At 39.4% G+C, this 14,431-nt stretch overlaps 1 protein-coding gene across 4 annotated transcripts in view; it reads right to left on the bottom strand.

The window, feature by feature from the left end:
* LOC140239285 (rap1 GTPase-activating protein 1-like) overlaps positions 1-14,431 on the bottom strand; it is a 289,478-nt gene that overhangs the window by 51,383 nt on the left and 223,664 nt on the right. The window contains exon 1 of one of the 4 annotated variants that reach the window (XM_072319161.1): positions 43-612. The exons of the other annotated variants lie outside the window; for them this stretch is intronic. Within the exon in view, the coding sequence (XP_072175262.1) occupies positions 43-194 (152 nt within the window). The 5' untranslated portion in view covers positions 195-612. Of the gene's footprint in view, positions 1-42; positions 613-14,431 lie in introns of those variants that run through there. 4 annotated transcript variants of the gene reach the window in all.

The following is a 14,431-nucleotide window of genomic DNA, read 5'->3' as shown; positions in this document are numbered from 1 at the left end:
ACAAGAAATGGAGTCATCTGCAAGCATGCTAGATTTCATTACCTGATTCGGAGGCTACTTTCTGGAAGGCTGTGTGTCCTTTTCCGGCGCATGGGAACATAGGGATCACCCACATGGAGGTACCTATCACGGTCCCGTTCCCGTTCCCGATCCCGCTCCCGGTGTCGGATCGACACACTCAGTCTTCGTAGCATCGTCCAGTAAAAGTGAAACCGAGGATTTCTCCCCGATTTCCTGCTGATAACTAGTCACAGAGTAATCAGAGTCACAGGAATCGAGTACTAAATATTCCACATCATAATCCCAGTGGTGGACGCTTACTGCCGCTTCACTCCTGCACAGTTCCTGGGTTTTCCTGAGGAGTCCAGACAGCAAAGTGTACCCTAGAGCTGAAGAGGTAGGTGCCAGTACATCCACGAATAGCTAACTCAACATATTCCTCTCAGCTTTATCTGTCTCCAGACAACACTGAATTGACACAAAAAATGGTGATATTTCCAACCACAGAAAACATTTGGCAGTGTCCTGGCGGTGATCAAAAGAGCTCGTTCTTTGGCTGCATTTATACATCTGCTTCCATGGGATGAGACATAAGCTTTGCAGAACTCTCAAATATTCGTGGCTCTTCTGTGAGGAGAATCCAGAGATTTCTGTCATAGCGCCAAACTCAATAGCATTTCCTTGTCTGAATGTATAGCAGGTGTTTGGCACTCATTAAAGGCAGACAGGACTAACAGGCAGAGAGAACCAATAATGATGTTTACAACCCTGGGCTGCAGAACAAGGTGAGCAGCATTTTCAAAGCAAAAGGAACACGCTACGAGTCAAAGATGAGAGGCTGCGAAGGATCAAAAATAGAAGCAAGCATTCCCACTTGTTTGTGCATATATGTGTGCTCGTGTGCTGTGGGAACGATAAACTTGTCTTGGTTTGTCTTTTACTCAATTGTTCACGACAGCAGAGCCTGCCCACAAGTGAAGTGTCTACTGTCTCTTCTAATTCAATTGGATTTGAGAGGCTGAGATATCAGTGTAGCAAAACAAACTAGGGTTTCAAATTTATTAGATGCCGTTATAAACAGATCAATTACATTGCACTTCAATTGTCCCTGCTGAGATATTGTTACAGAAGCCGTATTATAACAATGTAGACAGAAGTGGGAGTTTTGGATCAAGACAGGAATAGTCTCAAATGAAAAACAGCAAAGGAAACATTTCTTAAGATGAAATAAAAACAGGTTTGTGATATAGGCCCTACTTACATTGTAGCTGTACCCCCTTTCAACAACTGTTTTCCCAAATGGCTCCTTGAAATTTTATGTGAAAGTAATGATGTGTCATAAGTGAAATGATGGATGCATCTCATACTAGTTTCTGTCTGCCGCTTACTCCCACTCATCTTTATCTCTACAGTGTTCTGAGAGCAAGGAAATGATTCTTGCCAGTTAGGTTCTACTGACTGAACATGTGGATGGGATGTCACTCCTCTTATGCACATACACTCCTAAAGAAACAAATCAAGTATTAAACTATATATTCAAACAAAATACAGCCAAAAATTGAGGAGAAATATGAAGGGGGTACATTTTATGATGCTCAGAAAGAAAGGGGAACAGTTTACAGCATAACTTATTAAGCCTTGTCCATAAGATAGAGCAACATGAAAAATGATAAAATAAAGAATGAGTATTTACAGATTATAGCATCTCCATCGCTACCGCTGCCTAATTCCATTATCTTATTTGGTAACACAGTCGAAGTTGCAGGTATTAGCCGGAAAAAACCCCAAAACAGACTCTTGAAGAACGTTTCTTTCCAAAAAAAAAAAAAAAAAAAAAAAAGCCTAGATGACTCTCAGGGCTGCCACAAACCAATGAAACACTGCATCCTTCACAGTTTAATGAGCAATCGACTCCAGCTGCAAGGTGGAGCATACCGAACACTATGTCATGAATGGCTTTCCATCTTATCAACAGAAACTACGTCCGGAATCTGACTGCTTCGCTACACAAATGTATGTGATGGACAACTTGCAATGGGGACGAGACATTTCTCTTGAACGAGACATCAGACGAGACATTTCTGCTGACTTGAAACCGTGCTGAACACTACTACAATGTGAAAGCAGGAGACCAGATAAGCTGCGTGGAATATCAGAGCCACAAGATAAATGGGTAAAAAATCTCCGAGTATTATTTCTGATGAGTGCTTAATGCCGAATGCTGAACGATGGATTGCTGAAAGAAGTATGGCATGAAAGGTTACTGTCAAACCGAGAGAAAAAGAACCCGATATTCTACGTGCTGAAGTTGGCAAGGCGTGAATGCCATGAAGTATGTACGGATACCTGGATATATGAAGGACAGAAGGCATGGGTCCATTTATGTCTTTTTCTCTTTTTGTTTTGTCTCTTTGAAGAGCTTCGGAAAGATTCATCGCGACTGTAATGAAGACGTTGGCAAGGCAATGGGGCCCTTATTACATAAACACCGTCGATCAATCGCTACAGCAATTAGTTCTTCAATACTCCTCCTATACTGGGAGAAACACTGCGGCAATGTTTGCACTGATGCATGAAGCAATCATCTATTCATCACACACTCTCCTCATTCCATTTTTTTCTTCTCTCTCACTCTCTGTAGTTCTCTCTATTTGACTCTTTCTTCCTCACACTTTCATATTGTCTGCCTCAATCTCAAATTTGTTTTTTGCCTCCCCCCCTCCATACAATTTTTTTTTCTTCCCTCATCATGCTGATTTTCCTATAGCATTTTCACATTTATCTATTAGCAGAGTTTCTTCACATTTAATTCAATAAAGAGCCATATATTGGTGAAATAAACATGACGACATGGTCATAGAGAACATTGAAATATTGCATAAACTTTTGTGAAATCTGGCAAAGCCTACATCCAAAGGCAAAAATGGCATTGACACCTTCACACTGACATTATCTAAAGAAGAAGAGACTATTGTGTTATAACATGATGCTGCATTAAGTCAACATGGGAGAAACAAATTATGCATATCAACACATTATATCTCTCAACATTGAAAGTATGTCTGCCATTACCACAATCATGCTCAAACAGTCAGACTCACATCACATGCATTCTGTCATAGAATGTTATTAAAAGCTCCAAGTGTTTCAAAAGTTGCAGCTTCTTTAGCACTGGGGTGGATTTGTGACCCCTGGACCATTTTTTGACAATTCCATTTTCCTATACACTTTGGCCACTGGGATGAATACCTCCAGATCTGTCTGGCAAACTCACATTACGTCATTGCTGGAGAATTTGTGACAGCAATCCTGCTTGAATCCACCATGACCTGAGATGACATTAAAACCAATACAAGTCAGCAGTCAACTTGCACAATGAATGGACTATCAAAAGAATGCTATCAATGAAGAACATCAGCACCCGAAGAGCCATCAAAGGGGGATAGTCTACAAAATGGAGGGTGCATACAACACTAATGGAGACTAAAAAGCATCTCTTCACCAGCTGCAAGGAGAGTGACATTTCTCTGTCCAATGATTCCCAGATGGTTTTCACTCACAGCAAATGGCCATATCTAGCAGGTGTTACCACGGCATCCAATCTGCCTCTCTGCATGACAAAGCACACAAGAATTCTGCCAAGTCTCACAAATCACTCTGTAACATGCTTTGTGACTTGTCTCAAAGCCTCCCCCCAACACACACACAAATGACTCCAACTGCTGAACACCAATCTCACTACAATATAAGACCATATAAAACAATACCAATCTGAAACTGTTGCCACATAAAACCCATACTCTCCTTTCCAGAGTATTTATAGCCACAGAAATTTTTCACACACAAGTTATTAAGTTTGTCCTTCCTTATCCAAGTACAGATAGATGGAGAGCCAGTCAATTGTACAGTGCAATCTTCTTTGTACTGTCTGTGAACTATCAAGGTTACAGCAGTGATGTTTTGCTTTGCAATCTGTCCCATATCAATTTTCCCACAGCACTCTTACCAACGGTACTCATCATATCTCATTCTTTCTCTGTCTCTATCTCTCATTCTCCCACATCTCTTTCTCTCTTCCGCTGCAAATAACAATAACAGATCTCCATAATCTGCAACATGGTAATTAGTTACGGCATTGTCTCGAAACAAATCAACAGGATATGTGCGTCGAAGCCTTTAATGGGGTAGGTAGGAGCACACGTAATCCACATGGAATTAGAATTCTTGGCCAAAATGATGTTTGCGGATGGACAGCCTTTCCCCAGTACCCTCTGGTAGAAAATTGGTCCAATTAGTCTTGCAATTGGCACTGATCATGAACTTCCATGCAGCACAACACTAAATCCTTTGCCTCCAAAACAATGAAAATTCATCCAACAGGCTGAAGAGTCACACTAATGCTGGGTGAAATTGAACGTAAGCATGTCATTCCTCTCTTCAATATTATTACCTCCAGTTACTGCAGTTGGTATCCTTGCTTGGCATATGATATGGGCTTCAGGTCATTAAACATTACAGACCACTCATTCTATCTCAACTGGTACATATAGAGATGACTGAACAAGGAACACTACCAGCAAAACAATCAAAGACATCACTGAATAATTCATGCCCTCTACGCCGGTCCAGCTTAAGTACCTCAGACCTGAATCAAATCAGGACTGATTAGATTGTCAGAGAAGTGCATTTATTCCAACCGTGTATACAGGAGAGAGTATTACATTCCAGGGAGTATGGGTCATCTGTACTGTCCATGGCACAAACACAGATAACATCCCCCTTTTTAAATGGTTAATTCATCCATCTAGTAGCCAGTCATGGCAGACACACAACCAACTGATGACATCACTAACCTCATTCTAATTTGATTCACCATATTCTTGACCTCGATACAATCAAAGGCATATATGCAATAACGATGTCAATCAAAGACCAATTTAGAAAGACATTATTCAGCCATATACAGAGCAATAACTCCAGATGAATTCAAACTCGTCATAACCCAATTTTCGACAAAGCTCATTCCAAAATTGAAGTCCTTGTGACATGTGATCCATCTATCTCTGTGAGGTCACAGATATCAGAAAACCACTTCCTGAGATAAAGTGCGGGTTGACTTTCATGCACACTTGAATGGGGATTAAAGCAGACCCTAGTAGGATATGTACATTGTACATGCCTATACAAACAACTACCACCACCTTGGGAACCACCCCTATCTGTTTTCCACTCATCATACAACATGATAAAACCTCAAACAAACAACTAATGCTTTTGAGATATAACAGGAACATCTTTTGTTCATATCTGTTTCAGAAATTTTTGGGTAAGATTAGAAAGAAGAGTATGTACTGGCATTACCATCCACAGTCAGAAATAAAGCACCCCTCCTATTGAATGGAACCAGCTGTTCTATGTGAACACCCAACACCACTGAGAAGTATTTCTACTTACCATTGATGCCTAAACAGTCAGAGGGGCCTTCATAAAATCAAACTCAAAATACATGTCATGCCCCATTTGACATGTTGTAAAGTATAGATAAATCCCAGCTCAAAGCTACTATGGTCCAGGCATGAAGTCATGACAATGTAGTCAAGTATGCACGCTGGGGAGAAAAGCTCAAGTCTCCTCCACTTCCATCTAAGTGTCATGACTTTAAGTATGATGGATGAAATGTGGGCAATATTTCCACCCTCAGATGCCCGCATAAATCTTTGTACATAAAACATGCATCCACACGGCAGGGCCAAAACAGCACTAATGAACGCGTGCATGAGATACAGCATAAATCTGAAGGATTTCCAGTGAAGTGACAGACTGCATCCTCAAATGAAATGAAAAACTTGGCTGGATTTCGATCGAAGGACTTCTGAGATATCCACCTTTTTTGTGTGTGTTTTCTTCTTCTTTTTTCCCTCTGTGGAAGACAAGGCAAAAATTGCCAAAGACAGGCACTTTATGGCGAGTCACACACATCGCATGACCAGAAGTCCCGGCTCATTGTGCTGTCAATGATGGATGGATTGGCAGACTGGGGCGCTGATTGAGAGCAATGGTCATGACTTGACCACGGCAACAAACAGCCCCAGTTCTCCTCAACATTTTGCCATGCATGCAAAGATGATCGATGAGGCTGCACCGAGAGAGAGATGCTGAAAAAACAGGCATATTGCCCTTCATTCCCGGCACAGGACAGAGACAAGAAGTACTAGAGATCATATCCACAATACTCTCCTAATGCTCATAGCATATTTTAGCAGGTCAAGCGCCAGAGATGCCGGGTAAATGGGCTTTCCATGTTGGGCGAAGAGAGAAAACGTTTGGCGAAGGAAACTAAATAAATAGGGGCAACCATCAGGCGACAAAATGCTCATCGTCCTTTTCCTCACTCACAACTATCTGTCCTCAAGTCTCTGAGGACTAATTGAGTATTATTCCCTGTAATCATCATCCTGGGTCTGCTTGATAGATCAACTTTTTTTTTCCCTTCTCCCGCTCTCCTTCTCTTGCCCCCCTGCATCCAGGCAGACTCAATGAAGACCTTGTAGGAAGAATAGTAGTCCAGGATTGGCGGTGATTCCCTGGGAATTAGCGAGGAGATACGGTTTAAAGACGTCTTGGGATACATGATATCACCATGTGTGCATCTGTGTGTGTGTGAGTGTGTGCGTGTTTGTGTGTGTAGAGGCTCCGGCGATACATAAAATATGATCATTACAAAGAAGATGAGATGAGAATAAGATATACATAAATAAAGGCAAACAAAGAGAAAGAGGGAGAGAAGAGGTAGGAAAGGAGAGATGAAGAAAATTGATCAAAACGTATTGACTGCAACCAATTGTGTCGACAGTAAAGCCGAGTGCCTGCCTCTCTCTGCCACCAGTGAAACGGATTTCATTACTGGAAAACAAAATAAAAAAGTGCAACCAATCCAATGTTTCCCCGCTCCTCATACAAGCAGCAAACTTGAATTCTTCTGTGGAGACAGTTATCTCATCCTCGTGAAATGTCCTCTCCACCTTGGAAAATTATCCTCCTCTCTAGTCCAGCTCGCTTGCTCCTCCTCCTGACGGCAGCTATCTCACTCAGACCGCATCGTGGAAGATATTTTGAGACATGTCATACCTCTCTCTCTCTCTGGTTCATCTCCTTTGTTCGACGGCATTTTCTCATACTCCGACAAATAAAGAGTCCACTTCGACTCTCTCCCACACGTTTCTCTCCCTTTTTTCACCCCTGTTCAGCTCTGCAGAAATCCTGTGGTGGGGTAAATAGCATGGACAGCTGAAATCCACCCACTCCCAGGTAGAGCCTTGCTACCTGGCAAACAACTTCGGCCGAGATCAAATTATCCCCTGCCACAAGGGTGACAGAAAAAGGGAGAAAATGTATCAAGTTTGATATTGGAAATTGACCAGAATTTCATGCAACACATGAGATTCTGAGAAGGGAGTGCAGCAGACAAAGATGACCAGGAGAGAGAGAAAACAAGAAGAAGACTAGAAATGGAAATTGATCAGATGGGTCATACACTGCAAATATCTCCTTCACCTAAGAGGTGTTTCACACACACACAAAAAAAGAGGTCACCTCACAAAGTGCAGATGTGTTTGTTGCCAAGGGGCAAGCATCAAAATGCTCCAAGATTGTCTACAACATGAAGTTAATGTCATGATGCATTTTAACAACCTTCTACAGTCGAAAGAACGAGGGTCAGGATGAGGACAAGGACAAACTTTATGATAGGAAGTGATTCATTTTTTATATGAGGAACTTCACCTGTCCATCACTTCTGATACCAACTATTACTTTGCAGCATCTCATATTCCTCAGTATACAGGTGACAGCCATCTTAACACCAGATTGCAGTGTTGGCATACTTGTAGAGATGCAAAATCAACTACATGTGTTTTTAAATCAAACAGACAAGGAAGAGGAATTGTCTCCAATATGGAATCATCATCAACACTCTCTACTATCTTCCTAGTACTGCTACACAATGCTATTGAAAAAAAAAGACTTCAAAATTAGTTAAATAAAACAGAATGTGTATTCATTTCAATTAATGACTCTTGCATTGACTTGGATTTTTATTGCAACTGACAGATAAATTCCTTCACTGAAGTAGATTAACACAGATTATTCAGTGAAGTAAATTAACGCAGATTATTCAGTGTCTGAGTAATAGCAATGATAAAAGAATCAAGAGCACTCAAAAATGTATACCCATAATGTGCATGTGTGTGTGTGTGTGACTTTTTTTAAAAAAACATGGCTATTATTAAAACACTGAATGATAAGTGTTAATTTACGTTGATGGAGGGCAATTTGTCAATCAGTAGCAATAAAAAAGAATATAAAACTTGACAAAGAGCCTTCTTGCAACTGACACGCTCACCACTTGATATGAAAAAAAAAATATTTATACTAGTATTTTTTTCCAGTAGTGCCTTATTTTTGGAAATACTTTCTGTAAAAAGAGGTAAGTTTTGAACTTCTATCCTTGTTTCTCATGGCGAGAGATGGTGGTAGTGTGAACGAAGCCATTACCCTACTGACCCATATAGAGTCAAGTCTAATGCAAGCTGAGGTGGATGGAAAGATCACTCACTGCTTCTTCATTTCCCTTGAGGACAATGGTTGTCTAAATTACTGTTCACATGTGCAGACATAGGCTACCTCTCTATGTATTTGTATGACATGAAATGACATATGATTTATACCTGTGTTGTAGAAAAAAATGGATATTATCTCTAGAGAAGATTAAACAATGCATGTAAAATAATTCAAATACAATTTCTTTTCCAATAAATTAGATTAAATTCAATTATCCTTTATTTCCAATCCAATAAAAATGATACAAAATACAATGTATACATTTGTCAATTCATGTTGTTTGATAATTTGAAAGAAGTACGAGTCAAAGTACAATGCAAAGTATATGTACAAATTAAAAAAAAACAACACCTTTTTCAATACGTGTAAATATTTGGCAAAATTGTCCCTACACTTCAGTCCATTTTCTTCCTAGTCTAAATCATGTGCTTCAGACAAGGCATATATCCCTTCATTGCTTTGAAATCACATTGTGTAATGTGAGGGAACGACATTTTCTCACATCAAGTAAGACAACTTTAAATTGCTGCTTTCCAAACGCCACAGTCGATGTAAAGAAGACGACAGCTTAACTTAATCAGGGCTCGAGGCTAACTTCTTGAATTGCAGAGGTAGCAGCATCTTTCTTGCTCCACTCTCTTCTTTTTCTGCAGCACAATTTTGCCACTGGTGCTTTGGCTTGGTAAACATCCACTAAACTAGAAGCACATTTGCTTCTAATTTGATCTATTCCCTTCTGTCAATTTGGGAAAAGGCATATTACACAACAAAGACAAACTCTCAATGAAACATTGGTCAAAAGAGAAATGTCAAAAAAAAAATCATGTGATGTAAATTCAGAACACAATATGGCCTGTTTTTCAATGATGCAAACAGAAATGTGAACCACATTCTTTGACCACCCTATTTATTATTGGTTTTGCCACTAATAAATACTACTCAAAGAAGACTGTTTTTTTTTTAATTAAATAACTCAATAAATCATCAGGGTATTTGAAAGCCATTTCAGCAATAATAGATCTTCTTTTACTGCCACAGGGAAGCCTTTTCCAAAAGATGTTCATTACATCCATCTTTTCTATTCCTGCATTTTGTACAACACAAACAATATCATCAAGCAAAAATTGTTCCCTTTATCAAGCTGCTTGTCATGCGGATTGCATACCATTATCCATTCTAATAAAATTTTCTGGATATTTCAAATAAAAAATGTCAATAAATCGGCAGCCAACAAATCTTATGTGTATGTAGGACATGTACAAATGAGGTTTGGAGGTTTAGTGTTACAAGGAAATTATAACATTGGACAGAGAGAGAAAGAGTTGATGGTATACGGGATGTACATGTATAGGAACACTCATGTTTCACAGGTTTCAACATCACCTTTGGAAATCAAGTCATTTACATTCAACAACACTCCTCGCTTCTGGTAGTGGTTTATCTTAAGGATGTTGATTTACAAAAACACACACATACACACTTCCCTAATAATGTCAACATTGTTTTCTTTCATGTATTTAAAATATATATTTTTGTTTATATCAGAGCAATAAGAGAACAAGGGCCTAATACAGGTCTTTACTTTATTTCTGATTTGTTTTTTCTCTCTTTCACAGTAAGGAAAAAGAAATTCCAGCTCATGGCCTGAAGGAAAGAAAGAAGACAGATGACAAATAAAGAGAAAAGTGGGAAGAAAGATTTACAGAAAGACATAGGAGGGTCCAGCACGGTCAAATTAAAGGTTTACCACCCACGGAAGGTATCGTTAGGTTCCATGTTTATTTGAATATTCCGACTGTAATGGGAAAACCTGATCCACAATTTCAATGGGCTTGCGGTATCTCTCTCTCTCTCCTCTTCTTTCTCCAAGGGACTAGAAAGAAGTGCGTAGGCATCATTGCAAGGCCTTCGTAGGTAAGAAAGGCAGGTGTTGCTTAAATGTTTAAAGATTTTTGAGAACAAACAGGAGGATTAGGAAACCGATATTTCCAAAGCCAGAAATGTCTTTATCATTACCTATGAAATGTATCAACATGAGCTCTAAATGAAAGGACATGTTGCCTACTACATTAATTCTGAAATGCCCTTTTACGATTAAAACAATAAGTGGAAGGGGGGGGGGGAGGGTTTAACAGCAGATTGATGCTGAGTAAAAAACAAACAACAAATAAATCAAAAGATGAAAAATACAATTCAAGAACATTTTTTTTTCCTCTCAGAGTTTGGCACCAATATCATTGCATGTGATCTGGTTAATGCTTTTTTTTTCTGAAAACTTCAAAAATAACATTAAAGGAGTTGGAATTGCTTAAAATAAACACACACTTGTGATGATGATGAGAAATCTCTACAAATCATGACTGTCTCAATATCTGAAAACAGTAACTACTGGACATGATATCATACTCACTCAAAATACAGATAAAAAGGCATTTCATACATAAACAAACATACCAAAATGTAGTACCTTTGACACTTGTGGATGTAATTCAAACATCTTATACATCATTTGGTTTAATACCTCTCAATATTCCAGTTGGCTTTAAAACTGACAGTAAAATCAGGTGACAGAATGATAGAAGATGCATCAAAGGTGGAAAAAAAAATGAAGAGCAGCAGATATTCTCAGTTACAACAACATAACATGGAAATGAGAAGAGATGACAATATGATCATCTCCCATTGACCTTTCCATGGACTCCACCAAACTTCCCTTTTTGCGATAACATCACTGAGAGTGAGTTGTTTCCCTCACATCAAACTATCATAGCCTTGCAATTACCTCCCATTAATTATTTTTAGGTGAAAAGATTGTGTAGTAAATAATGAGCCAAAAGTGTGATTGTTTAAACATTCTTGTGCATAAAAAGTGAGAGTTGTGAGTGGTTGCTGCTAATGTTTACTGGTTGGTGAAACAAGTGAAACCTTATCATTTTATAAAGTTCAGTTTTGATGAAAATTCTATCTATCTGCATGTCTGATTTCACTTTGTTTATCACAGTTAAGTTCGTGATTGTATGGAATCACAGTTTATGAGATTCATTTTCAAACACCCTCTGTTTACATCAATCAAATATCAAAATATTATTCTTTTCAGGTCAACTTAAATAATATTGTTGCCCTAGCAGCCAACAAGATAAACAGTGTGTTGATCTCCATCACTCAAGGTCACTGCTACTACAAGAGTAAACAGATGTAGGAGACATTAGTAAAAGCAGTAGATTGTGATGAAATGGAAAAATTTTGTTTATCACATTAGCATTAAAATGTAACACACAGACAGCAAAGAGATGAAACGAATGAAACTCCAATCCTACCTTGATCTCTTGGTAGGTGTTCCTAGCACCGATGCCCACCTGAAATCCATGGTGGTGTAAGCCACACTCCTCACAATACTCTCAGCTATCATGGCTATAAACTCCTCAGATATCCCACCTCCTCCCTAATATCAATCGGATTTGTGGATCAACCAAGCAGATTCTCTGATACCGTTAAAGATCCTTTAATTTGACAACCTTATCTGAAGAGATTTCTAATTTGACTTCATTACGAGTTTTGAAATCATTTTCGGCAGGTTGTTAGTGAGCTGATATTGTTTCAGTTATCTTGGAAGGGAATTCCATGCTGTATCGTCATCATTTAGCAATTCTGAATTCCAGACAGCATTAATGAAAAGAAATGGAGCTACCAGGGTAGATGTTTGAAGAATCAAAATCTAGGCCAGGATTTGAAGCCAAGCAGGAGAAGATGTATTCACACAATGATGATGGTGATGATGTGTTTGTAGTACAATACTGGATCACAAGCTTGTGCCTTGCTGAGGTAACTACCCACAAATCACTGCTGGGTAGTTTTGGTGTAGATTACTGTTTGATGAAGTTCACAATGAATTAATTCCAAAGCCACCTGCATCCTTTGTCACCTTGAGGTGTGCGATGTCTCCCTCATTCTCCACAAATTTTCATGTAGGATTTCCTATCCTGATCTCATATTCATTTTAAACAGACTGGCTGGCATCATACTCCTCCAAGATCAAATGTCACTGAATTTTATGATTGCAAGGTATTTCACACCCAGTTCAGTCAGTACATAAGACAAATCTGTTTCAAAGTTTGAGCTGAGATCTAGATGAGAACAGAAGCAGAGAATGGAAGCAGATGACTGGGACCCTATGTAAATTCTCCTTTGATAGTCCTTTTTGTATGGGCAAACTTCATGCACAAGGAACCAAACCAGCAGCTATCATGACGTATTTCTCCACTGTGTGTTGATCACAAAGCGCACACTATATGATGAGGGAAGACGAAATTGGCAGACAGTAGAGCGCATCAAATTATAAAAAGAGTTGTAACAATCCATCCACAGTGAGACTTGGGGAGACAACGTTCCCTCCATCACATGATTTCAGTGAAGCAGGAATTGATGTTCTAGTCCTATCAGATGTAAGATGCAGACGAATGGTTGGTATTTGTGCATCGGTTGCCTCTCCCTCATACCTCTACCTATTCCACTCCCTTCTAACAATAGGAGGAATGCGAGGCAGGAAGAGATCTTGGGTCTCAACCTCCCCACTTTGGGGACAAACGGGAGAAGGAAGCGGCCGGGAGCCGTGACAAAAATGACACCAGGAAGAGGGAATGAGGGGGGAGAGAGATAGAGACAGGGAAACAAAGAGGAAAAGGGAGATTGAGGCAGTGATAGCCACTTGTCATAATACCATCCCACAAACCTACCTCATCTCCACAATTTCTGCATCCAATAGCAGTGCCAGCAACCATACTGGGGGTAATCCTTCCCTTTTTTTTTTTACCCCCTCTTCAATCTTTTTCCTAAGCAAAGCATTCAATTGCTCACAAATGCCATGTACACTTGTCTTTTGGATGGCATTTATGACTGGAGACACGGAATTTGTATACAAAATGTCACAGCATACGAAATTGCTGTACAAATGGTATACTTGGCTCCACAAGCCCTAAATCCTTCCAATGCAGCTCATATGTTTGGTTGCTGTGCCCTGTGTGCTAAAATTTAATATGGGTGCCAAAGTGATGGTTAGTCTACACGCACTACTCGAGGAGACCTTGTTTTATCATGAAGCTACTAAAGTAGCTCCATGGTTTCATCCAATTTGACGATGGGAGAAAGAGAGGAAACACATGGTACACCATACCACTCTAAGGAGACTCATACATCTGAAAACCATTGTGTGCCAGCTGTGTATCAATACAGTATTTGTATTCTGTTTGGTGAAATGCTGTACTGCCAACAAGAAATCATGGTCTTAAAGGAGACCTCCGGATGATTTTCAGATTTTTACATTTGAACAACTATAAATTAGTTATACTAAGGACAGAGTTTCAGAATTTGTGATAATTGGGGTGAAGGATAAGAATATTTTCAAAATTTAGAACATATTGCAATGAACAAGGATGATGACATGGCAGTCACCATAAGAATGTATGAGTTGGGGCTCAAGAAAGCAAAACAAAAGAAGAAGGCATGCATAGATTATACACAGGTGAACTCGCAAGCAAGCGGTATTGTAATGGAATTACACTGCTACATTTCTGAAATATGTGAACCTCCTATGTCATCAACCTTGTTCAGTATACAAATGATGCACAGGATAGAGTGCGTTAGTGGAGATGTATCGCACTCGAGGGTATTTACAATTGTGAAACATGCACGAGGCGAAGCCGAGTGCATGTTGCACTACATTGTAAATACCCGAGAGTGAGCTGCATCTCCACTAACGCCACGAAATAATCCTGTGCATCATTTGTTTTTGGTCAAATTAAAGGTTTACCACCCA

Source organism: Diadema setosum, chromosome 15 (assembly GCF_964275005.1).
Source record: "Diadema setosum chromosome 15, eeDiaSeto1, whole genome shotgun sequence".
Classification (NCBI taxonomy): Eukaryota; Metazoa; Echinodermata; class Echinoidea; order Diadematoida; family Diadematidae; genus Diadema; species Diadema setosum.
Note: the sequence above shows the minus strand (reverse complement) of the source record. Positions and strands in the feature narration are given on the sequence as shown.